This window comes from Vulpes vulpes, chromosome 9, assembly GCF_048418805.1.
Source record: "Vulpes vulpes isolate BD-2025 chromosome 9, VulVul3, whole genome shotgun sequence".
Classification (NCBI taxonomy): domain Eukaryota; kingdom Metazoa; phylum Chordata; class Mammalia; order Carnivora; family Canidae; genus Vulpes; species Vulpes vulpes.
In genome coordinates this window covers 78,109,781-78,136,494 of record NC_132788.1, presented here as the reverse complement: position 1 = coordinate 78,136,494, position 26,714 = coordinate 78,109,781, and the positions used below count along the sequence as shown (strand labels likewise).

The 26,714-nt window shown below is 52.7% G+C and overlaps 1 protein-coding gene across 2 annotated transcripts in view; it reads right to left on the bottom strand.

Moving 5' to 3' along the window:
• LRIG1 (leucine rich repeats and immunoglobulin like domains 1) overlaps positions 1 to 26,714 on the bottom strand; it is a 111,323-nt gene that overhangs the window by 17,265 nt on the left and 67,344 nt on the right. For both annotated transcript variants that reach the window (XM_072720500.1, XM_072720501.1), the window contains exons 4-11: positions 19,919 to 20,056; positions 16,695 to 16,838; positions 14,789 to 14,932; positions 11,872 to 12,015; positions 9,658 to 9,801; positions 7,542 to 7,622; positions 2,346 to 2,417; positions 1,454 to 1,525 (exon numbers count right to left, since the gene is read on the bottom strand). In XM_072720500.1, the coding sequence (XP_072576601.1) occupies positions 1,454 to 1,525; positions 2,346 to 2,417; positions 7,542 to 7,622; positions 9,658 to 9,801; positions 11,872 to 12,015; positions 14,789 to 14,932; positions 16,695 to 16,838; positions 19,919 to 20,056 (939 nt within the window). The remainder of the gene's footprint in view (positions 1 to 1,453; positions 1,526 to 2,345; positions 2,418 to 7,541; positions 7,623 to 9,657; positions 9,802 to 11,871; positions 12,016 to 14,788; positions 14,933 to 16,694; positions 16,839 to 19,918; positions 20,057 to 26,714) is intronic.

Below are 26,714 nucleotides of genomic sequence, written 5' to 3'. Positions count from 1 at the left end.
AATTTACCCAGAGCATGACTAAGTGCACAGTACAACCTGCCTTGATCAGATGGCGGAAGAAAATGACCAAGTGGAATTAACCGTTTCTCCCATCAGAGGACTGGGCCCAGGGCCAGCCACAGCAGGGCACATGCAGCGAGCAGCGGGAAACCCAGGCAGGGGCCGAGGCTGGGCCTCCAGAACCACACTGGAGCATATTTGGGGCGGGGGGGGGTAGTCCTAAATAGTCCTAAGCACCTCGAAGGGGCCAGTTCTTCCCAACTAGAAAAGTATCTCAGGAAACCTCAATTTTCAGGGAGGCCAGAAGGAAAATCTCTGTGTCCTTCCCTTTTTCTCTCAGAATACCCTTTTCCCATTCAATCAGATTACTTCCAATGTTATATTTGAAAAATTGCAAAGAAAAGTTGAAAGAAGTACACGTGAACACTCACCATCTAAGATCCTGACCCTTCTAAGAAAGAGCAGCTACTCAACAGCTACATAAATGCCATAAAGCAGGTGCCAAAAGGCGTCCCGTCCCCTCACTTATCTAGAGGGATGTCACCCAGGGCCTGCTTTCATCTTAAAGTATGGGAACTCCGCCTTCCTGCTTCCCCGTTTCTCCCTGGGGCCCACCAGGAGTGGCTCAAGAATGAGGATGAGGTCAGGACACAAAGACAGCCATCCTCTGGCATCCACCCTTCTGTCAACTCTTCTAAGAGCCAAAGGCCCAATCTTTCGGAAACTAATACTATAGCTAGACTTTTTTGGTTGCAGAATCAGATTAACGTAAGAAGAAAGGAAGCACGGGTGTTGCCACCTAAATACCCAGACGAGCTCCTTGGCCAGAGCCCAGGGCACAGGCAAGCTCTTCCAACCCTCGTTACCCAAGGGCCCGTGGTGAACGTCTATGGCGGCAGCACCACCACCTACGGCAGCTACCTGTAACCGTCCCACACATTCTCTCTGCCTCGCTCATCGGCCAGCACACTCATTCTAGAAGCCCTTCTCGATACAGCTGCTCCATTTTACACAAATCTAAATGAGGAAAATTTGCCCTCGACATCGTTAAAGGAATTATTATACATTTTCTAGAAGAGAATTCATTTCATGTCATTTAGAGCCATGGTTAGTAAACTATGGCCTGCAGGCCCGGTTTTCGTGAATAAGAATTTACTGGCACACAGCCACGTCCATCCATTCGTGTATTATTTATGGCGGCTCTCTGTGACAACAGTGCAGTTGCCATGACAGGAGCCCACAAAGCTGAAAATACTATGTGACCCTTTAGGAAAAGGTGAGCTGACCCTAACCCAGAATAAGCCGCCATGGGGCAATTTTTTTAAGGACAGCCTACCCACAAATACAAACGGCTCCCTCGGGCATATGAACTGAGACATCACGGAATAAAGGCAATTCTAGCTCTGAATTCTCCGCTCAGGCTAGCCAGGGCCATGGAGTCCCAGGTACTTACAGCTCCTTAAGATTCTTCATCTTCACAAAGGCATCAGACTGGACAGATCTGATCGCATTCTCTCCAAGGTTCCTGCAAAAGAACAGTCTTTACTTATGCAGACAAACCCTGGGCACCCTTCAAGTCAGCCATGTGTAGAGCTGAGAGGCTCAGGAACTTTCAGGGTAGTCCCGGTTTCACCTGTGTGCCAGAGATACGAGCCAGACCCCGCATCCCGAGTCCACTCTACGTGGCTGGGACAAGCACGTAGGACAACCTCAGAGGCACGCCAGCCTGGGGGCAGCATCAAAGCTGGCTTGAGACCCACTCAGCAAGTCAGCAGGCAAAACCTTTCTGAACAGAATTCAGGTTGAACTGGACTCCCAAACAAAACAGACGAAGAATCGGGTACTAGGGGCATCTGCCCTCGATGGTGACCATATCTGCCACTCTGCAAGCTGGCTCCATCCTCTTCCGGGCGCCCGGAGGCAGCCACAGCAGGAGAAACCCTCCTGGCCAAGCCCCCCGTGTGCTCAGCCCGGTGAGGCTGCTGCAGCAGGGCAGTCAGCCTGGGCCGGGCCAGATCGCCTGCACCGAGGTGAGGAGCCTGGGGTCTGTGGAGGAGCCAGGGCCACGGTGAGGCAGGGCAGGAGTGGGGAAGAGGAGGTATTTATCCAAACAGCAGCCACATTAATTAGGAGCTCACCGACCAGCCATATGTTCTGTAACTGTTCCTGGCATGGGCAAAATAAAGGCCAAAGTTGAAGCTGACTTATAATGAGAAGGAAGCAGCTGGCGTTTCCAAATAGGCTGTTTCTCAGTTTACAAAGATGTGATTAAATTGCTAGCAGACTTCCCCGGCAGCCGCATTTGGCAGGCCTGTGGGTCAAGGAAGGTCTGGCGAGATACTCACAGGTGCTCCAAGCCTTCCAGCCCCGAGAAGGCTCTCTTAGCCACGGACTTGATCTTGTTTCCAAACAGAGTGCTGCCATTTCCAAACATCCAGAGACAGGGAAAACCCAAAAAACAAAAATGGAGGGGGACAGACAAGGGAGGAATGGGAGAAAGAGAACACACAATTAGGGCACTGCCATCTGATAAGACTGTCCTGTGAGGGGCAGGTAGAAATCTGACCTGCACTCAGATTACGGGTCTGAAGTGTGCAGGCCTTCCCCCTTTCTGAAATAAAATACTTTTATCTTTATTCGAATTTAACAGCGATGACAGGTTGCAATTGCACACACCGTCTCACCTGAAAAGGCTCCTTGCGGTGTTCAGTGGAAACCCCCTCAACCAGCCCGGGCTGTCTCTGTGGACCACCCACGGGCTTCATGGGAAAGAGGGGACTGATCGCCGTTCCAGGGAACAGCAGCGGAGTCGTGGAAGGGAATGCAAAGGCAGGGTGACCTACCACCCATGCTGAAAACTGGGGATTAAAGGTTCCCAAAGGAGGCAAAAAGAGGGCAGGAAAATGCTCTTTGCCCCTGAGATGCACCCTGGTAGCCAGGATGTGGCCACAGTGAGCTGCGCCTCTGCCTATGGGAAGGCCCCTAGGGGGTGCAGGGCGGGCCTGCAAGAGCCCAGATGCATTGCTGCTGTTGTTGAGCGCAGATTTCAAATGATGCCCGAAGTTCATTAAATCCCAGACAGGTCGTCAAAGGTCAACCTCCAAAGTTATCGGATACCTGTACCCCCGGACTGCCCACCCATGAGAAGGGGGCCCTACTTCCAGGCAATTCCAACCACAACCTCCATAGGAACTACCCAGTTTTCCCAGAAACCAAAACCTGGCCCCTTGCAACACACACGGAGCAAAGGAATGCTGTTTCTGCTGCTGGGCTACGTGGTCCGAAGGAAAGCCTGTTTGGGGGGCTGAGGGGCACCCTCCTCACCGGCAGACACTCTGGTGATAGCCCAGTGGGCATTCCCTCCACCTCCTGCAGGCGCACCCCAACGCCATGCCGACAGATTCGCGGGCTCTCCAACCTGACGCCCACTGCCATCATCTAAAGGGCTCCTAGGAACGGGGGCCGCTGCGGAGCCCGAGTCCCAGCTCCGGGAGGGGTGGCAGGTGGCCCTTGAGGAGCCCTGGTGCCGTCTGGGAGCCCACCGACCACCAGAGATCTCTGCCGAGCCCAGGGCTACCTTCCAGGGTGGCCGGGCGGGAGCTGCCACACGGGCCTTGAGCTGCGGCCGACAGCTTGGGGCTCCTGGGGTCCCCCAGGCAAGTGCAGGGGGACCCTGGGATGACGGGGCTGCGCATGGACAGGCCCGGCCGGCAACACAAGCCACAGGAAGCGCGTCCCCCGCCCTGCTCTCGGGGGCACTTGCAGGGGGGCAGCCGGGTCCCCCCAATTCACTAGAGCAGGTTCCTCCCCAGGGCCTCCCCAGAAGCAGCCAACCAGCGGCTCTGAGCTCAGCCTTGCGTCTCCGCCTCTGGGAGGCCGGGGACCCCTCTGACTCCTCTTGCTCTCGGACGCGGCCTGTGTGAACGTGAAAACGACCTCCTCCTAAGAGTTTCCACGCACTCTCTCCAGCTGAGGCTTTTATTCTAAAACAAATAACCCGAGCGTGCAGAAATCCAGTGGCCACGCTGACGGACGTTCCCTAACCACAAAGCTAGCCCAGCACCAAACCCAAGCGTCTGCGAGAGCCTGCCGACTTCTCCCTTCCTCGGATCCCCCGGGCCGGGTCACTGTGCTCCAGGTCCTAGTAAAACCTATTAACTGTTTAGGGAAATCTCCTGTAAACTAGATCCAGGAAAAAGCTGTGCTTTATTTCCTCCGTAGCATATTAGTCACGTTGACCTCTTTTACAGTGAGGGCAGACTGTTATTTCTAATGGTAACAATAGCAATAAAACAAATTCTCAATTATGTGGGGGTTAATCATCCTGCTAGTGGATTAAAATACCCCCTTCCGTTCTCCAGGCGGACATCTGGGGTCGCGGCTCAAGCAGGCAGGCTGGGCCGCCTCCAGCCAAGAGTGGGGTGCGGGGAGAAAGGAAGGCCGGGTCCATGGGCTGGGGGAGGCTCGTTCCGTCCTCACGACTGTGGGCCGCTGAACCTTGCCTGCACCTGATCTGGGGCTCCCAGAGAGAGGCCCCACAAGTCAGCCATCCACCCTCTTCTGCATCTCTGACTGCTCCTAAAGGCCTTTCAGGTCTTGCTAACAGCCCTATGGATGCCAGGCGGGTGCTAAGGTGGTGCTTGTACTGACCCGAGGGGCCGTGCCCTGTTGACCCCACTCCCCTACCCCTCCTCTGCCTGTGACAGTGAATAGCCCCCTGTAGGCCCTGCCATCCTCCGTGAAGACATGAGGGCAGCACCTACCAGGCCTGCCCTGCCTCACTGGCATCAGTAGGCCTCATGGCAAGATCCAATTCTTCATTTCTGCCATCACTCCCCTTTGCACACTCCCTGCCCCACCCCAGGGAGTGCCATGGAGAGAGCTGGAACCATGGGGCAGCCACTCGCCTGACCCTCCCATACACAAGTGACTAACCCACTCCCCTCTGCTCCTACTTGTGCTCCAGAAAGCCTCCTTCCCGCCTCCCATACCATGACCCTGCGCAGACCCCCAGGAAGTGTTCCACCAACATTATGAGTGGGGCCGTGGCGGCGAGGTGAGAGGTGAGCGAAATCATCACAGGTCAACTGGGCAAACTCGCTAGAGCTGGTAACCTCCTCGCCCTGCCAGGAAGCTCAGACCGAAGAATATCCAGTCCAGCTGTATTCCACAAGTGGAAACATGAAGGGCAGGGCTGCGTCCAGCACATCTGCACAGAGGGAAGCCTTTTATGGCCCTGCTGCTCCCTTGTTCCTTCCTTGGAATGGACTTTAATTTCGGTCTGACCTGCACGGCAGGAAGGACCCCAGGTCCTTGAATAACTGAGTGAAGGCAGGAACATCTCCGGTCCCATCCTCAATCCCCAAACACCTCCCTGCACGTGCTTCACGGGCAAGCCCGCACCGGGTGGGAGGGACCCAGCGCCGACCGCAGCCCCGCAGGATGAGGGAATCTGTGGCGTGACGCCCCTAGAGAAGCAGCCCTTCTCTGCTCACACTCCCGACCCCATAGCCCCCACCACCAGGCCGCTCACACGGCGCAGCGCGGGGTCACGGCCGGGAGCTTCCAGGCGGTGCTTGGAGGGGACCAAAGGGAGGAGAGTCCAGCACTGGCCCCTTCCTTCCCTCGTCCATTAAGGGTTTCCTCGGCACCTTCTCACACCCAGGGAGTGGCTTTTAACCAGAGCTGGGCCCCAGGATCAAGGGAAAGCGTATGCGTTCCTTCTTTCCCCCTTTAACGGAGAAAATTCCACACACCGCCACAGGCAGCTGGAGCGTCACAAACGCCACCCGTGCCCGTTACACAGCTGCACCCATCGCCCAGTGGTGCCAGTCTTCTCTCACCTCTGGAGCGTCCCCCCGCCCAGCCCGGCTGGCGGAACAGGAATCCAGGTCACAGGCATCATGCCATTTTGTTTTTCCATCCAAGAGGAGGAGGATTTTTTTTTCTTTTGCAACATAACCACGAGACCATCCCATCTCAATAAGTGCATATATTGAATCATATTAAGCAATTCCTGTCCCCATTTCCCCCAACTGTGTGCTTGCTGCCTTTATTCTGAAACATGAACAGAACCTCCGGCCCCAAGACTCTGATGAGTGGGGCTGGGTGGGAGGAGGCTGGAGATGGCATGTTTCACCAAGGTCCCCGGACTCTCGGGACCAGGTCAGTGTGGAAGGCGCTGCCCTCAGGGAGCCTGTGTCAAACAGCACAAGGCACGTGAGGCACACGGGCTAGGACTTGAGGTAGAACTGCTGAACCTGGTCCAGCGGGTGAAGAATGACAAAACACGGGAACACATAGCAGTGACACCAGGCTCCAGGCGCAGGCTGCACTCCACAGAACCAGAAGCCCCAGCATTCCTGGGGCCACCTGCCCTCACATGCAAGAGCCTGTGGGAAGCCCTGCTGCAGGTCCCACTGGGGGGACAGACCCCACAGAGGCCCCAGTGGCGCTACCCGCCCCCCCCCCCCCACCCCGTGCCCACTCTCCCACACCTGTCACTGAGGGCCCAGACAGGCAGGCCCAGGGCAGTGAGGCCCGTGTGGGATGGCTGCTCGGCATCCTCAGCCCTCGTGGCACCACCTCTATGCCGTCCTGGCTCTTCCCAAGCTTGCTAGGTCAAGGGGCCAGGAGGCGGGGAGGAGGGGGCACTTTTTTAGGGGAAGGAAAAGGAAGGCAGACCTTTGGTCACGCTGTCAGACGCTCACACTCTGCTAGGCTCACTGTCCCCAAGCAGGCTGGGAGCGATGCAGTGGGGACTGCCTCTGGCCATCTGCCCGGACCCTCCCTCCGACTTGGTAGTCAGTGGTCACAGCCACTCCCGTTCCCACTCCTGGAGGCTCCTTGGGGTCTGGTGACACACAGAGGGAAAGCAGGCGGGACGAGGGAGAGCAGTGCGAGCTCTGGAGCTGGACCGGCTGGCGCTGACCCTCCCTGCCGTGCGGTCTGCGGCAACATCCTTTCACCTGCCTCTCCTCGGCCACAACGTGGGCGCACGATATAGCGTGCTCGTGAGGTTGTTAGATACGACACACGTACACACACGCCCTGCGGAATGAGTGACAAATTCTAGGGGCTTAAATACAGAAACCTTGACAAAACTGTGGTGCTGTCATATTAGCCCATGGTAACGGCTGTTCCTCTTTAACGTTACAAAAGTATGGACCAGAGACTCCAAACCACTAACAGTACCTGGCTTTAGAATTTCACACAATTTCTAGCAGTTGGAAGAGGGCAAGATTTCCTTGTGCAAAGCAAGACAAAAAATATGTAGTTGTTTTCATGTCAGTCACAAGTTCAGCAAGAGAGGAAACCCAACAGGCCTCTGAACACCAGGTCTTAGCCACAGGCAGTGGGAGACGGTGGGCCAGGGAGAGGCCGGGACGCCTTGGCACTCTTGTTCAGACTTTTCTTCCCAGACAAAAGATCAGTGCGAGCCAGCCCTGCTCCAGCTGGGCCCAGGACACAGGAGGCAGGGAGAGCCTCAGAACCGTGGTGCACCAGCTCCACAGAAGCCACGGCGGTGCCGAGATACTCACAGCTTGCTCAGACTGTCAAGCCCCGTAAAAGCGCCGCTGGTGTCCTCTATTGTGCCCGAAATCTCGTTATGGTCCAGATCCCTGGGGAGGAGACAGAAAGAAGGCTCACCATCCAGCCCGAGTTCTCCACTCTCTTTAACATCAAGTGGGAAAACAGACGGATGCCCAGTCTGCGTCCTGGAAGCCCCAAACCGCTGTGTATTCTAGATGCCCAGCTGTAACGTATGGTCAACCCAAGCACAAGCGCTGAGCTTCGAGAAGCCTATTCCACACACCCCATCGAGAGGCTGGCCGCCTCAGCCTTCCCACAAAGCTGCCATATGCCTCAAGCACACAGCTCCCCCAGCTCTGTGGCTGCTCCCCACGTGCAGAGGGTCAGGCCCCGGGGCGGGAAAAGGGTGCAGACAGCACATGGGGAAACCACCTCCCCCACTCCGCCCGCCCCACAGCAGGCATCTGCCCACGGGCAGTGAGAATGAGCCAGAAAGGCTCTTTAAGGTTCCTGTCTGCCCTCACACCAACCAGAGTCCCTCTCCCAGACTTGACTAAGAGGCCACCGAAGGCACACGGAGGAAGGAGATGGCGGAGACAGAGGCGCCAGCACAGGGTCCTCCCCGGGGCCACTCGGTGCTGGCAAGTGGGTTTGGAGGCCGGAGTCGCCCCTCCTCGCGGGGCCTGCACAGCCGCTGACTCGGAGCCAGGGACGACATCTGGGCGCTGAGTCAGACTTGTGACCCACTTGCCAGGACTGGCGGACTTCTCAGCCCAGTCTCCTCCAACAATGCAGATCACAAGGCGGATGACTCAGCTTCCTCCCCCAGCTCGCGGGGCAGATCACAGCGACAGGCGAGGCCCCCACCTGGTGACCAGGCCCCCACCCTGCCCCACCAGAGGCTGCCCCAATGTCCCCCACGGTTCTCTGGTGCCTACGCCTTCCTCTCCTGCACTCTTGCCCACGACACAGGCAAGGAACAAAAAGGGATGCTGCTCCAGGCCCCCAAGAGAGCCTTCCAGAGCAATCAGCACTGCCAGGAGGGAGGGGAGCTCCACTGGAGAAGTGCAGTGCTCGCTCTGACCTTTATCTTAGAGCAGAAAGCTCGAAGCTCCGAGATTCTGCTGCTGGAAGGGATCCCTCCTTTCAACGGGTTTCTCCCTATTATCTTCAAAATGAAAGCCTGGGACCCACGGCTGCCGCTCTGTGGGCCTGTCTCCCTGCTCCTCGCTCTGGTTGCCAAAGCTTTTCTCTTCTTTCTGGCTCAATCTGAATGTTGCTGGCCTTGTTATTCGGGCCTCGCAAACGCTCAAAGGCTGGCTGACCTCAGCTTTAATAGCCTGGCATCCGGGCTCTTTCACACTCCTGACAATGGCCCAGCACTGAAGCCTGCCCTGGCCTCTTTGCCAGGTGCAAGTGCACAGCCTTCCTGTCACACTGGAGCAGGCCCTCTGTGCAGCGGGGCATGTCGGGCAGGAGGCTTCGTATCCCACTCTGTCTGGTGGAAATCACCCACCCTTCTCTGGGGGCTTCATGCCCATGGTTGCCTGGAAGTTCTCTGAAGCCAAAAAAAGAAAAATTGTAGCTCCCAGAAGAGCATCCTGAAGCAACTTCTGGCAACCCCACCTCATAAGGAACTGAAAAGAAAAGGACATATGGCCTCTCTTTTGTTAAATAACCCTACTGAAGCTCAAGGACAGAAATAGGATTTCTTATTACATCCCTTGAAATGAGGCCTCCTGGACACAGAGCGTGCCAAAGGTGCAGGGGGAAGATTCAAGATGAGACAGCCTGAGCGCTGGCTGCGGTTCCGGGGGGATGCTCCCAACCGTGGGACCCTAGCATCCCGCCAGGAATTACTGCTCTGCAAATGGCAGGTTTCGGAGCCACTGTCACCCTCTGGGCACCACCCATGGGGACTGAGAGGCATTTTTCTGCTCAACCGGTTCTTTTTTCAGTTGATGCTCTGAAAAATGTGATGCTCTGCACACATAGGTCAGCTCTGGATCAGATTCTGACACGAAAGCAATGAGGAGGGAATTCAGGGTGGCAGCTGGCTGACTCTGTTCGGCCTTCTGAGCCAGGGACCCCTGCATTCTGTCCACCCCACAGTGAAGGACGTACAGGACACGCAGGTTTTTGAGTCCCTTGAAGGCGCCTTCTGCAATGTGGCTGATGGAGTTGTGGCTGAGGCGCAAGATGCTCAAGCTACTCAGGTCGGCCAGGCTCTCCTCGTCCAGCCGCGTGAGATTATTGAAGGACAAGACCCTGGGGAAGAGAAGAAAACGCCACCGTCACGTAACACAGATGCGCCCTGCTGTCTCCTGAACAGCGAGCCGCGCTCAGCAGGGTCTCAGTGGGACAACAAGATCCTGGCAGGCTCGCGGGGATCCCCCCCAGAGGGCCTGTGCAGCTGGAAACCCACCAGGGCCCCACACCCGCAGAGTTCGGCTCCTGGAATATTTGTGTAAATCACGGAGACAGGAAGGTGTGTTGAGCTGTGAGGATGACACAAGGTCACACAACACAGGAACCGTCAAGCTCCAATCCCTCACGCCGGGTCCGTGGGGGTCCTGACTCAGGCTATCAGGGACCTCTCACGACAGGGGCCTGAGACCCTGGCCCAGACCCAGCGGGCTCGGACAGGGAGCAAGGAAGCCCTGTTAGACTCCCGACGCCGGCCAGCAGAGGGCACCACTAGCCACTGCATGGAACCAGCCTTCCTCCCAGAAACTCCTGCCTGGGGGGCGGCCAGGGTCCCCTCTCCTGCCTGCACCCCAGCAGGCCTCCTGGAACCTCCTTGCACGATGCCCCCCTACTGCGTGCAGGGCAGGGAACACACCCCCGAATCACACATCTTCCCTGAGCATCGAATCAAACCTTCCTCCCAGCATGCCTCCCGCACACGGCCCTGGGTTGGTTACTTGGCCTATCCTTCATCTTTGAAAAATGGAAAATCTGGGCTTGGCCAGGGGGAAGCAAAATAAATTTGGAGAAGATCAAGGAGTTTTTAAAGGCTGCAGAGAGTAACATTATTTCCCTCCTGGAGAAATAAGTCATGGTGTCTGTCGGGAAGACCTGGCAAGTGATTAAAAATACCTCCTCACGTGCAACGACAGAATTAAGCTTATAGGAAAGGCCGGAAATGCCGGAAAGCAATCCTAAATCTGGCTCTGAGGCTATTGGATGTCTGGCAAACTGATAGGCGGTTGAGGCATTTCTGTGACCTTCTCTGCCCCTTGTCATGGGGATGGAGGACAGCTCATGTTGCTCTACCTGCCAGAGGGGCACAGGGGACACACCTTCACTGCTGCCTCCAAACCAGGGCCGTGCACAGCCTTCAGCCAGTCAGAGCTCGGCTCCTCACTCAGCAACTGGCCTGGCCCAGGCACGGGGGACTCAGGAGGCCCCTCTCGCCGCCTCAGGGCTCTCAGGCCTAGACAACAACCAACCAGGAGTCCTGGGGCCTCCCTGGTGGGGCCACGGCCTGAGCCGAGAGCTGGTCAGAAGCAAGGATCTGCTTGCTTCCTCCAAAAGCACCACCCAACTCCTGCACAGGGGTCAGACACAGGCATGACCACTGGGCACCTGCAGTGCCACTTCCATGGTCAGGGACCCACTGGCACAGCGGAAGGCCCAGGCCCTCCTGCCAGGAGCTGGGACGTCACTGGTGGTCTTGAGGATGTCCATGGCTCAGGATTCCCAGTCCCTGCCCACAGCCTGGTCTGGAGGTGTCTGGAAGGAAGGATGGGCCACACGCCGTCCAGGGAGGAGTACGTGCACATGCGCCTCGGCACGGGCCCCTGCCACCCAGACACAGGGGTGGAGGTGCAGAGCAGGGACGAAGCAGCCGAGGGCCCAGACGACTTGTCTAATGGAAGGAGGGTGGACACTCTGAGGATGACGTGCAATTCTCCCACTATCAGGGTGTCACCATCTCTCAGGGCCAGGGCCCAATAAGCCCTGTCACTAGAGGAGCACATGTCACTGGGCGTGCCCACTAATGTACAAGAGGCTTCCCTTCTAGAACAGAGCGCTCTACCTCAGAAACTCTCCAAGGCCAACCCTGGAGCTCCAGCTAATCTGAATGCAGGGGTGTGGAGAGGCCATCAGGAGGGAGTCCAGCTCAAAGCACTGAGGTCCCGCTCAGGGCTCAGCTGGCCGGAGCTGTGTCCCCCGTCCCAACCCGACACAGGCCATAGGCCTGCCCACCCCTGAGAGCCTGAGCTTCCCAGGCCGCTGTGGACCCACCAGGCTTAGAGCTTTCCCACCCCAGCAGGGTCACCCACGAGCAGAGTCCCCGAGTCTCTCCACACACAGCAAAAGCAGGACACTTACAGCTCATGCAGCTTCGGGCAGAAGCTCCAGCCTTCACGGTTAATGCGAGCGATGGAGTTGCTGCTGAGGTGGAGCTGGTGCAGGGCCGAGAGGCCGTAGAGCCAACCCCTGTTCACCTCCACCAGGCTGTTGTACTCCAGGTGCCTGCAACGACAACGCACAGGGTGAGGGCGGGCCTGCCGGTGGTCTGCTCTCATGTGCACACCCATCACGTCCTCGGGTCACACACTAGTGGGCACTGAGGATCTGACGACAGCGCAGATGAGGATCATGGGGTTTGGGGGGGGGTGCAGAGGGGCATCTATGTGTGTGTGTCTGGGTCGGACATTGGGGAAGACAGGCAAACCCAGCAGATGGCAGTGAGCGCCCAGGCTGACTCGGAAGTTTGGAGGGTGAGGGGACACTTCCTTAAGGTGACCTTTCTTAGCCGAGTACAAGTGAACCAGGCACACAAATGGGCAGAGGGGTTCCAAGCACAGGGCACAGCAGATGGCCAAGCCCATGAAACATGAAAGGAAGAGAAAGGAGAGAGAACAGGGGGTACCTTTTATCCACGACCCCCCCTTAGAGATCAGAAAACTGGGGCTGGGAGAAGGTAGGTAACTTGTGTAAGATTCGTTCCTTAGCTCTGCAAGCTGTGAGGGGCCAGATTTCAAACCCAGGCCTGGCTAACCACATGTGGGCTCTGGACCCTGGCATCTAGAGACACGCCTTAGCTCTGGGGTCGGACTACTTGGATTTAAATCCCAGTTCTGCTACTTTACTGGCCGAACAGGGTTGAAACATCTGTAAGATGGAGTGACCCCAGGGTAGCAACTTTGCAAGGCTGTTAGGAGAAGCAAACAGGACGATGCCATGCTGGAATTTCTGCACGGCGCTGAGGACTTCACTCCCACCAAGAGGCTCCAGTGAGGACACCTTACCCTGCTTCTCGACCCTGCACAGCCCAGCCCAGGATGACCCCACTGCACTAGCTTCTTGAATAAAAGTTACTAATTCATATGTTGCCCCACGTTCAGTATTATAAGGCTTTCGGGCAACCAGGATTTCTTTTTATCTGTCTTACTTTTTGCCGCTGCTCAAAAGGTGAGCACTCCGTTTATAAATAACCTCTCGGGCACCCTCATCACCCTCGACATGTATGTATTTGCTCAACCTAAAAACCAAATGCCACGTGTGGACTCCATTTTCTTCTCAGAACTCTCTTTAAATCTCGGCACACCACCTCCTGGATTTCAAAGTTTAGAACAAGTTTTTAGGAGGTCATGAAAAAGGGGTTTTGAATAGAAATAGATGAGTGACCAAGCCAAGGACCAGGAAGAGAGGGAGAAGCAAGACCGCAGTGCTAATGCTGATGCCCTCACCTCGCAGAGTGTGGGTGGGTTTGGGGGTGGTTAGGAATAGGGGGTCATCAGAGACACTTTTGATAATGAGCACAGCGCAGAGCTGATGAAACGGGATGTAGTTGTTGTTTTCTGTCTCTGTTGCAAAGATAACAAAAGACATGAACGTAACGTGCAGTCTGGAAGGGAGGAAGTGTGTATGCACGCATGTGTGCATGTGCATGTGTGTGCATGGCGGGTTCCAAGTTACATCATTAACCATAACACATCTCCAGTTGATCAACAAGACAGGGGGAAGTAAACCAATAATGCCGGGTCCCTGGTGGGCTCAGTCAGTGAAGCCTGTGACTCTTGATCTTGGGGTCATGACTTTGAGACCCACATTGGATGTAGAGATTATTTTTTTCTCAAGATTTTATTTATTTGGGCAGCCCAGGTGGCTCAGCAGTTTAGCTCTGCCTTCAGCCCAGGGCCTGATCCTGGAGTCCCAGGATCGAGTCCCCCGTCTGGCTCCCTGCATGGAGCCTGCTTCTCCCTCTGCCTGTGCCTCTGCCTTTCTCTCTCTCATGAATAAATAAAATATAAAAAATTTATTTATTTGTTCATGAGAGGCAGAGACACAGGCAGAGAGAGAAGCAGGCTCCTTGTGGGGGAGCCTGATGTGGGACTCCATCCCAGGACCCGAGGATCACGACCTGAGCCAAAGGCAGACGCTCAACCACTGAGCCACCCAGTTGTCCCAGTGTAAAGATTACTTAAAAATAAAATCTTAAAAAAGAAAAAAAGAAAAACCAACCAGGAAAGGGCTACAAGAGACTGCCCTTCACCAGGGGAAAGAGAGAATGGGGAGCAAGGGGCCACAGGCACTTTTCTGTACCCTCTGATTTTACTCTGTTATGAGAGTACATGTTACTGCCCATTGAAAAGAAACTAATTTAAATGTTTAAAAATGGAAGATCAGTAACTGCCTTTTCTGCCCCTCTCTGTTTTACGTGACTCCCAGGCAAGCAAGCTCTGCAGCCGTACACATCTGGCTGGAAAAAGTGCTCCCCTGATAACAGTGGAACACCTGCATCGAGTGGCTTGATTAGCTCACTAAACATAAGTAAATCTCCCAGGGTGAACTAGATGTTTTGGGGCCCACCTGCACATCTAGACGGTCATATCCAAAACAGGGAGACAGGGAACTTCCTGTAGCACGTGGGAGAGGGGAGGGTGCAGGAGGAGGCCCACTCTGCACCCCACTGCTCGCTGAGGACTTGGCAAGGGGACAGAAGTCCAAGCACAATGGCTCCTTCTTCTACCTTCACCAACCTGCTTCCCTGACCAAACCCACCAAACCACCCCACCCCCCCGAGATTTTCCTAACCTCTGAGGAAAATACCCTTAGATTGGGCAAAGTCACCAAAGCTACTAAGCTGTGCCCAGCCTCCTGAGACCTAAAGGGCAGGGGGCCAGGTGCGGCTAGAGTCCTAAATGATCCCTGCAAGGCAGCGCGGGCTGAATGAGCACACGCAGGTCCGCAGCGCCTGTACGAAGCCGGGGCCCTGCCCGGAACCCAACACCACACTTACAGCACGTGTATCCTGGACAGTCCCCAGAAGGCCCCATCCGTGAGCTTGCTGATGTTGTTTCGCTGGAGCTTTAGCACCTCCAAACTGTCAAGCCCCTGGAATGTCAGGCCCTCGATGACCCGAATCCGATTCCTATTCAGGTCCCTGAAGGGATGAAGATAGCAGGTTCAGAGGCCTCGCTACATGTACCCCACCTACAACTGTTCCCATGCAGGCCCAGCTGGGTTTCTGAGCCAGCACAGAAAATTGGGGTGAGGCTGTCCTGGTGAAGCACAGATGGACCGCAGGGGTCCCCATGTGTCTTAAGCTGCTCTTGCCTGCCACGCAGGCAGTGATGCTGACTAAGCCATGGCTTGTGAACAAAGGAAGGCGCAGGGTTCCCCAGAAGCCAGCCCCACCAGGCCTCCAAATGACCAAATGCTCCATTTCCTCCCCAAACATCCAGGACCCTGCAGTGAGGAGGTGGGTGTGACTCAGGATGGGAACATCTTAGGTGAGGTGTCTCTTAGCTCAGCAAGAGCAATCCATACCAGATGACTCGACCTGGGAAAAACCTAACCACTGGATAGCAAATGGCAATGACTTTCCCACTGGAGGCATGAGCCGGGGTCTCTACAGATGGAGAGGAGTTGGTGCATGTGGGAGAGGAGGGGATGAAGCACATCCATCTGGCGTCCAACTCCACATGACAAAACCACAGTTCACCAAAAAATTTCAGGAAGCTGGGTGGGCTGGATCCATTAGTAACACTAGGGGAAGAGGGGGGAACACAGGGCTAAACAGAAAGCCCTTGGTTTTCCCCAAATACTTCTATGGTGTCTCATCATGACTCTGCTCCCTCACACAACCTTCTGAGCATCCAGAGACCTTCTCCAGAGCTGAAGAGACCAGAGATCTCCCACATGGGTGTGTGTGTGTGTGTGTGTGTGTGTGTGTGTGTGTGTATAAGAGAGTGTGAATGAGTGTCTGTGTGTGACAGCACATGTGTGAGCGAGTGAAGCACAGGTGTGACGGTGCTGGGGGTTGGGCGCCCCGTCTTGGTGCTGAACCTGGCTCTGAATAATTGTTGTTCTGTTTAGACCCAATCTCCAACACTGGCTTGTTTTCCTGAGATACTCTTCTGATATAAAAAGGACATAAGAAAACGAAAAAATTGTGCCATCCTAGGAGTGCACTCAGCTTTGGAAATCAAAAAACTAAACAAATCCTTTCTTAAGAAGTGACACCTGGGTGGCTCAGCGGTTGAAAGTCTGCCTTTAGCTCAGGTCATGATCCCGAGGTCCTGGGATCGAGTCCCGCATTGGGCTCCCCTCAGCGAGCCTGCTTCTCCCTCTGCCTCTGTCTCTCTCTATGTCTCTCATAAATGAATAATAAATAAAAATAAACAAACAAAAAAGCAAAACAATAACTACCTTATAAGATTTAGCAAGTGAGGACAATGGCCCGCCTCTTGCTCACTACCTCTGGCTACACTAACTTCATCTCAGACTGCTCAGAAAGTGCTGGATACCACAGCGTCCACAGTAGAGATTTTATGGAACTTTAGAGAAAACACAAACGCAGAAACCCCGAAGATAAATACCCCAACCCACACAGCCTAAGCATCAGCCAGGATCAGCTAAGCAGCAGGATTCCTCATCTCATTTTGGAAAGTGCCCATGAGGACAAGCATGTATATCCTCAGTGGATCTCGATTCCTCCACAACCTGAGGCAGCCCACAGGCACCAGACCCAGCTTCTAATTTGTTTTTATGAGGTGTCACCATAGGGCCATTAATGATAGTTTACGCAGGGCCTGGCTGAGGAGGAGTGAGGAAGGGGTTGCGTGTGCAGCGAGGGCCATGGGGAAATCTGGCCTCCATAAAGTGTGGCTAACCTTAATTAAAGTGCAGGTTTCCATACTCACAGTTGTGTCAGCCTGGGTAACTTGAATGCTTTCATAGGAAGCTGGGTGATCCTGTTTTTGCTCAAGCGGAGCATTACCAGCGACCGTGACAGACCATCAAATGCTCCCGACTCCAGGGTGCCAATCCGGTTGCTTGCCAGGTTGCTGGAACAGCGACAGGGCAGAAAATGTCATGGTCAGTAGGGGGCCTTCCTCAGGCTGGTACAGACACCAGACCTTGCTGAGCCAGGGACAAAAGCTAAACACACCCAGGGGGACAGGTGTCCGAGGGCACATTCATTGTCTTTACTCCTGGACAGGGGAGCAGGAAACTGGTGCGTCAGGACCATGCCCTTCAGGCCCTGACGGATGGTCACTTCAGCCTGGTGCACACTATGCTGGTGGCCAGGGCTGCCTCCACCGGGGTGCAGGGTCGATGTCACTGACCCCAGCACCCTCACCGTCCAGCCGGGCTGTGAGAGGGCCCACTGCACAGCCACCCGTGGGATTCCCTCAACACCGAGACCCAGGGTTCGAAGTCAGCAGGAAAAGCCCTAGGAATCAGAAAGTCGACTTCCACGCACAGTCAGAACCGATTTAATAAGTTAGAGAGGCAGCCTTACATTGTATTTACTTCTTAAAAAGATTTACTTATTTCAGAGAGAGCGCGTGTGCACACATGAGCGGGTGGGAGGGCAGAGGGAGAGGAGAGAATCTCTAGTAGGGACCCTGCTGAGTGGGGAGCCCAACTTGGGGCTCGACTTCCTGACCCCTGAGATCATGACCTGAGCCAAAATCAGGAGTCGGATGCTCAACTGAGCCTCTCAGGCGCCCTACCAGCCTGAGTTTTTTTTTTTTTTTTTTTTTAGATTTTTATTTATTTATTCATGAGAGACAGAGAGAGAGAGAGACAGAGAGAGGGGGGGGGGCAGAGGGAGAAGCAGGCTCCATGCAGGGAGCCTGATGTGGGACCTGATCCTGGATCCCCAGGATCACACCCTGGGCTGAAAGCAGCGCTAAACCGCTGAGCCACCCAGGCTGCCCATTAAAGTGGGTCTCACTGTACAACTTTAGATCTGTATCTACACTCTTATAAACGTGTATAAACCAACTCATCTTAATTGTGTTAAATGTATCAAAGAGACACTAAACAGACCTGCCCAGGGTCCCTTTAGACAACAATCAACTCCTCAATGGGACGTCCTCCTATAGGATTATGTCTATAAAGAGCACTTCCCCTCACAACACACCGGGACATAGATTGTACCTGTGACTCCACTGTGTGTACACTCTATCAGCTAATAAAAAGAAGAAAAAACAGAGAGGAAAGGGAAGAATAATAGGTTATTCCTGTCAGAAGTTCCTGCTACCACCACATTCCTTCCACCTTCCGTGGACAAATGCTGCTTTTTGCAGCTAAAGCATAAAGGAAAAAGACCACAGAGAATTTGCTTCACCAGAGACAGGAGGGGGATGAGGCGTTTTTCACTCCTCTGTCAGGCGGTGGCCCAGGACAGGGCACACGAGGATTCTGTGCAAGCAGGGCTGGACTGCTTGTTCCTAACACCCCACATTAAAGGGGAACAGTCTGTATGATGGAGATACATGGGCCAGGAGCTGCCAAAATAGAAAGTCCCTCCTGCTTTTGTACAGAGAGAGGTCACTGCAATTCAGTTCAGTGGCTGTTGGTTTCTTTGTCCCAAGCAAGGGAGTGCCAGGTGGCAACAGGACACCTCTGGAAAGCCCTGAGTTGGGGGCTCAGCAAGGTCACCCTGGCTTTACAAAGGCCAGGGCCCCCCATTTCCAATTCTGGTGCCCTGATGCAGCCTAAGAAAGAAATCACATCCCCTCCTTGGGATCTCGGAAAAATCTGGGTACCATACCTTGGCTTCCCTGAACAGAGAGGTCAAAATAACTCCTACAACACCCTCATGAACGATCCCCAAAATGAGTCAGGATGAGTAATGACGCAGGGAATGAAAACTCACATGTCATTTGAAGATATCTCTGGAGCTTGGGTTTTTAGTTTCTTCCCCAAAGCAATATTTTTCTACCAAAAAACAGTAAGCTCAACAGGTTTGAATGGTTCCTCCTCCTTTCCATCATGCATTGGGTGTGAGAAGGGCTGTTAGGATAGGCAAAGGGGACACACACCAACAAAAAGATCTAGGTGGTCCTGGGAACCCAGATGTGGGAGTACGCACCTCCTCGAAGAGCGCTCACACCAGGCTTCAGGAGTGGGGTGCCACGAAGATCAGCACCCACCACATAAGCCTCGGCAGGGAGGCCTCCCTGCAGGGCCATTTGCTACATACCCCTGAATCTTCCCTCCTACCTCTCCTGGGAGGCAGTCCAGGCAATGAGAGAGAACACAGGCCTTGTCCTCCAGCTACACCTGTACTTGAGAGCTAGTGGCTCCTCTCAAGTGATGGGTCTGTGAGGCTGCTTCACCCCCTCCCTGCCTCAGCTTCCATCTATGCAGTCAGGATAACGCTGCTTGGCAATGTCCACAATAGTCAGACTATGGAAAGAGCCTGGAAGTCCATCGACAGATGAATGGATCAAGATGTGGTGTGTGTACACACACACACACACACACACACACACACACACACACAAGTGTACTACTCAGCCTTCAAAAAGAATGAAATCTTGCCATTTGCAATGATGTAGATGGAACCAGAGGGTATTATGCTGAGCAAAGTCAGTCAATCAGAGGAAGACAATTATCATATGATCTCACTCACATGTAGAATTGAAGAAACAAAACAGAGGATCATAGGGGAAAACAGGAAAAAATAAAACAAGATAAAATCAGAGAGGGAGACAAACCATAAGAGACTCTTAATCACAGGAAACAAACTGAGGGTTACTGGAGGGGAGGCAGGTGGAAGGATGGGGAACTGGGTGATGGGCATTAAGGAGGCCACGAGATACAAGGAGCACTGGGTGTTATATGCATCTGATGAATCACTGACCTCTACCTCTAAAACTAATAATACACTATATGTTAACTGAATTTATATTTAAAAAAAAAAAAAGAAGAATGCTGCTTAATCAGGAGATGCTCTACAAATACGCACACAGAAGACAGTGGACCAGGGTCCCCCACCCTCTGCTCTGCTGAGGAAAGCCAAAGGTGCATGCCCAGCCCCTCCCCCCCAGGCTCAGCCCGGGCACAGGGGAGAGGGAAACCCATGCTCTGCACCCACCCCGGGTGCAGACGGCAGAGCAGGGGCACTTACAGCTCCTTTATGCGCAGCCCGTGCGGAAAGCAGGTGTTCCGGATCTCCGTGATGTTGTTTGAGCTCAGGTCCAGCACCTCCAGGGAAAGGTAAGCCTTCAGCTGACTCCCCTCCACACCGCGGATTTTATTGTGCTGCCTGAAACACAAAGAGGGAGGGGACTGGAGTCTGTCTGTTTGCAGAGAAACAACATTTTCCCCACTGTTTCTTTCAGACACCTTCTTCCCTGATTCAGATAATTCTCAAAGTGGTGCTGCTCTTCAAATGAGGTCTCCTCTTCTTCTTTCTGCAAAGTTATCACCTGCTGGCTGGGTGCTAGACAGAAGATCGAATTTCCTGGCAGTGACATGTTTGTCTGCCCAAGTTCAAAGCCTAGGCTGCCCTCCCCAAGGACAAGAATGCAGGGGTTATGTACACCATGCAGAGAACACCGAGCCAGAACTCAGAACTCACAAGTGTGCATTCCCATAAAGAATGTTCCTGGTGAAACCAACCAGCTCCTGGTGGGGTTCTCATCTAGAATCTTCAGAATGTAGCCCAAGCCCATCACTTAAGGACTGCAGGCACCATAGCCTAGAGTTCAGGTCTAATCCAACTTAATGCTCATGACACACCTCATGTTTTGCCACATGTGAGGACAGGCACAAGGGATTTTTTTTTTTTTAATGGCATGATTCTGACAACCTAAGAGAACAGGATTGATGCTCAGTCTACCTGGAATTAGATCCAGGTAGAATCTGGATTGAATCTGACCCTCCTAACTCTACCCTCTTGATAGCTTTGTTCCTCGGTTTCCTCGTATGGAAGATGGGGCTGTGACCTCTTCTTTTAGAGACATGGATCACCCAGCTGAAACCACGTGAAAGCAGATGTTAACCTAAGTGTTCAGAGTGCTTACCCCCTACCCAAAAAAGGCATTTTACCACCATGACTTATTTGCACCTATAGTCCTCTTTCTGGAAACCCCTGAACTTAACCAACTAACCAAAATTTATCAATCAGGAAAAAGATAACAAATGCTAGCCAAGGCTGGAGGCTACGGGGACCCCTGCCCCCAATTGTGGGTTTGGCTGTGCCAGGCAGATTCAAACCACAGCAGCCTTAAATCCCAATATTCAGATACTTCAGAATCTGTTGGGTGGTACTGTTGGGCCTCCAGTTCCAGGCACTCACTCAGGCCAATTTCTGAGTCAACAGTGTCAGGGTCCCTGGCCAATCAAAGCATTCTTGAACACAACACAAGGAAGCCAGGCGTCGCTTACCAAGTGGCATCTCTTTTAAACAAACACTTGACCAAATCGGTTCCAACAGGCATAAACAAGGCTCTCTTTCCCAGAAGCTCTGGGGCTGCTTGTCCACTCCTTTGTTTTTTTCCGCAACTCTCCCAGGCCCTGAACCCAAAAATCCATTTACAAGAGCACAACTCCCCACACGGGGAAGTCTCCCCAGAATGAAAGGCCATTTTTCCCTCCGCGTCCTCTCCCTGCCAAAGCTCTGTCCTTTGAGTTCTTTATTATGTTCTTAATAAAGATGGTCTCTTCAGTTTTCTGCCTCCAAAAGAAAAAGGGAAAAAGAAAAGAAAACCTTTATTATGTTAAGTATGGGAAAAGAAGAACAAGAAAGGCAACAGAGCTGAGCCTCATCCAAGGAACTGTGAATGCAGGACCAGGGAGCCAGGAATAGAGGATGTGAAGAAAGCAGGCAAGGGGCACCCGTGGCCCAAAGTCATGCAAAAAGGGACTGTACACAGAGGAAGGGGCCACGGGACAGCTGGGAGCCCCCCTGACGCTTCTCCCATTGTGCCTCATCTCTCTCCTCTGTCTCTGCCCTTCATTCTATACCTTTTTTGGTCTTTCTTGCCGGTCTGTTTGTTCATGGATTCAAACAGGTTGTGGGCCCCTAGGTGCACCAGGCCCACTGTGGAGGAAGGACTTGATGAGGAGGAGGAGGCTCTTTCACATGCCGTAGACGTCCCCAGTTGGCCCAAGAGGCAGCCCCAGGGACGAGACACAACTGGGCATGAGAGTGAGGGTGACAGGCACCGGGGACACAACGTGCCAGGAGCAGTGTTGAGTTCTGCCCCGAGCAGGGTGTGGGGGCTAACTCCAGGGGCTGGAGGCGGACACTGGGAAGACCCAGGCCAGAGCTGGGAGGCAGACAGAGCACAGCAGGTGAGGCCTCCCAGGCCAACCTGAGAATAGGGACTCCATGTCACCACGGTCCACGAGAGGGGGCAGCAACACAGAAGACAAGAGTAAGAGACAGGCCCAGAGGACCTGGAGAGGAGAGCTGGGGGCTGCAACAAACACTGATGCTAAATATTCTAGTCTACAGATCTGAAGATAACCTGGTTAGCAGGCTAGCGGGTGTGCCTGCCATCCCTATGTGTGTGTGGACTACTCCCCAACTCAGTAACCTGAGAGAACCTATTAAGCCATCCCAAGGAATGGGGGAAAAACATTTGTAAATCATGTATCTGATAAGGGATTAATATCCAGAATACATAAAGAACTCCTAAAGCTCAACAACAAAAAACCCCCAAACAACCCAATTAAAAAATGGGCAAAGGACTTGAACAGATGTTTCTCCAAAGAAGACATGCAAATGGCCAGCGGGACATGAAAACTCAACAACAATAACCTCACACTCATACTATTGGTACTATTAAAAACAAAACAAAACAAAAAACAAGAATGTGGACAAGAATGTGGAAAAATGGGAACCCTGGTGCCATGTTGAAGAAAATGGTACAGTGGTTCCTCAAAACATTAAATATCACACAACCCAGAAGTACCACTTCTGGCTATATATCCAAAAAAACTGAAAGCAGATCTCAAAGAGATATAAGCACACCCATGTTCATAGCAGCATTATTTACAATAGCCAAAAGGTGAAGCAACCCAAATGTGCATCGAAGGATGAATAAACACAGCACACTCTACACGTACAATGCACTAATTTCAGCCTTAAAAAGGAAATTCTGACCCACGTGTTATACAATGAGCATGAATCCTGAGGACTTTATGCTAAGTGAAATAAACCAGTCACAAAAAGACAAATGCTGTATGATTTCACTTCTAGGAGGTAATCTGGAGTAGTCAAAGTCACCGAAACAAAGTAAAGTAGTTCTTACCAAGGGCTGGAGAAGGTAGGAATGGGGAACTGTTGAATGGGTAGACAGTTTTAGTTTTGCAGGATGGAAATAGCTCTGGAGATCAGCTGTACAACACGAGCGTATTTAACACTACTGAACTATACACTTGAAAACTGATTAAATTTTGTGCTATGTGTATTTTACCACAATTTAAAAATAAAACAAAAAACCCAAGTCAGTTCACAAGAATCCACTGCCTACCACTCAAAACGATGACTCTCGCATCTCATGTAGGACTAAGTCCTCACAGTGGTCTCCAAAGCCCACGTGACTGCCACACACCCGCCCTGCTGCCTCATTCCACTGTCACACCACCCCACACAGCCCTCAGATAAGCAGGCACACACACATCTTAGAACCCTTGCACTTGCCTTTCTGCTTGGAATGCTCCGCCCCCTCAGATGCACAGGTGTCATACCCTTACATCCTTCCCATCTTTATTCACACATCGCCTTTGCAATGAGGCTTCCCTGGCCAGGTTCTCTAAACCCAGACTCCTCCTGCCCATCTCTCTCTAACACACACTTTCCACTCCCTTGCCTGCTTTATTTTTCTCAAAAGCTCTAATTATCACCTAATATATTCAGTAATATGCTTATTTCTAAGTGTAACAGCTTCTCTCCCACCAGGATATGGCTCAAGGAAGGTGGAGATGCCTGTCTGATCTGTCCACTAATGTGTCCACCAATGTGTCTCCAACCACTGGAACAGTGTGAAGCACATAACAGGTGTTCAATAAATATGTGTTGAATGATTCATAAAAAATGAGTACAAGTTGAATTTCTGAATCTCAGAGATTTGGGACTTGTCAGCATTGAGACAGAAGAAAATCATTAAGCAGATGAGTTCAGTCAGGGAACGTGAAGGAAAGAAAGCGTGTCAGTGGCCCAGTGGTAGTACTGCCCAGACAACACAACACACTGAGACCTTCACAGGTCCTCAGGGCTTCAACACTGCTGGTCCCAGCTGCCGAGGATGCACTGCCGTCTCCCCCCCGCACCCCCCCGGGCTGATCTCTCTGCTCTATGCTCTAGCTCAAAGCCCTAATCAAATTCTTCCTGAACTCCTGCACTCTGGAAAACTGGCCACACAGTTCTGTGCTCCTGTAGACTCTACCCACTCACCCCCAACATGGCAAAAAAAAAAAAAAAAAAAAAAATCACACTGTGTTAGAGATCTCTGTGGACCGTGACAACTCCACCCAAGGCCAGGAGTTCATCCTGGGCTGGCACTTGGTATAGCACTGAAGAACCTGCCACGAGCACTGCCCTGCCTGAGTTCAAATCCCAGTTACACAGCTTTTAGGTGTGAACCTTGAGAGAAGCCTCCTCTATAAAGCAAGGTGTGAAGTTCCTATACCCCCCGGGTGATGTGACCTGACACAAAACAGTTGCTCAATAAAACCAGTTCTTGTTTTTATTAGTCATATTTGTATCCTCAGAGCCAGGCTCAGGATCTAGTTTGCGGGAGCTGCTCTGGCAAAAGAATGAATAAATATAATAAATGACTGGTTCCTGTCTACTTCTCTGCCATATTTCAACGCAAAGCAGGCAGGCCTGAGTCCTCTCTCAGCAACAAATCGTTGACTCGGGGCCCTCAGTCTCAGCTCTGTGCATGAAATAAGTGTGTTCCAGCTGGAGAGTATCATCTTGAGTAGCTGTGCTTCAAAGCAAATCCCAGACGAAAGCTTCTGCAGGACTCCACGGCCAGAGAACTGACGAATCCCCAACCAGATGCATTACATTCCCCTCCTCACTCCCGCAGTAAATGTGGCCTATGTGCACACCCTGACCACGGCCCACCAAACCCTACCCTACCCGATCCCGGGAAGTCGGCTTACCCAAGATGCCCCCTCCAGACACCCATCCATAAATGCCAGAGCCAACGTGGTGGCAGTATTCAGGGGAAGAGTACACAGCTGTGAAAATGTGTTTGCTGCCCTGATTCCATCAGGTGGTCCACTTTCAAGAAACTGTCCATATTTTGAATGCCACGTGCAACACGGAGGTGGTCATGTCTCTCCTTTAATGTAACTGACTGTCCAGTTCCCAAGAAGGCCCACACTTATCTTAGTAACTTCTAGATCTTTGCTCAAGTTCTCTTTAGCAACAGCTGACCAATAACTCAACACCTGTACACAGCAGATCCTGGGTGAAGTCACAGGGAAATCATAGAGCAACCTAAAGGGGCAAGTACTATTAATCTCTGTACTTAATAGTTAAAGAAACTGAGGCTTGAAGATCTGCTGGGATTCTCCTGAGGTCACACAGCTGAGAAGCAAGAGGAACTCAAATGCAAATTCAGAAGGGCAGGACTATCAGGCGTGCCATCTCAGAGGCTCTCCCAGCAGAATTTTAAGGACACAGTCCTGGATTCAATCCATAAGCCCTCGGCAAAGCTTGGCTGGGTCTGAATGCTAGCTGGCTATTTCCTGGTCTCCTCAGACCCATCTGCATGACCGGCCTCAGCTAGGCCTAGCTTTTGTATCAGCTTCCTGGAGGCCTGTGCGAGCAACTCTCCAGAGGGCTTTGTGCCTCAGGACTCTCAGCAAACGAGGCAGGGAAGCTCAAGTCCTTACTCATGGATATTCTGGGTGGAAAGAATAGTTCCTCTGAGATCATGTCTTTAAGGATGTGTAACTGAGGGAGGATTGGCTGCCTTGATTCTTGGGGGAACGGAGAGCTGCAGAGGGACACCCAGGCTCTCTCCAGCACTGAAACCAAGTGAGAAGGGCTCTGCGGCTGTGGGGCCAGGGAAGGGAAGGCGCGGTGCTGATCCCCGGTGCCCACCTCCACCCCGTGTCGGTTTACCCCCTAGGCAGCCCTCTGTGGCAAGGAGAACTTAATACAGCACAAGTCTATTAAACCAACACCTGTTAAAGGCTTCAAAAATAAAATCGGTCTTCAAAGGCAGAGGGCAGGCAAGATAAGCTCTCTCCACTTGGCTACATTTTCAGAGTCGATGTTGAATTGGATGGTAAAACAGACAGGGGCATTTGAAACCAACATTTAAAACTTTTCATCATAAGTGATTGTTCCACTATGGGTCTGTGAAAGGTTCGTTTACAAGGTCCTCCCGTTGCTGGTGGAAAAGATCTCATGTCACTGACAACAGCCAGGAAGAAAGGGAAAGCAGATCAAAAGAAGCAGGGTCACGGGGGGTCAAGTGGATTACAGCTGGTTCCTGAAATTATGCTCCTATTGTCTACACCAGGACTCAGCAAACGTCTTCTAAAATAGGCTTGATAGTATTTTAGGCGTTGTGCCTCATGCATTCTCTGTCATGAGTACTCAACTCTGACACTGGAGTGAAACAGGACAATATGTAAATGAATGTGTGTGACTGCTCCTGTAAAACTTTATTTACAGAAATAAGCTGTGGGCCACATTTAGCCTGCTGCCTACAGTTTACTGACCCCTGGTCTACACTATAGCAACCAGTTTGGGTTGGTGGGGGAGTCACCCAGATTCTAACTCTAGCTCTGGTGCAGCCTTGGAACTGTCGGTAAATTACTTTCTGCACCCGGCTTACCTACCCGCAAAATGGTACTCAATGACTCTCTACAGCAGAGAACCCTTCCATTGTTCCTCTAGGGCCCATGTCAGATAGCACTAATTGGAATCTTTCCCTCTGATGTCTCTT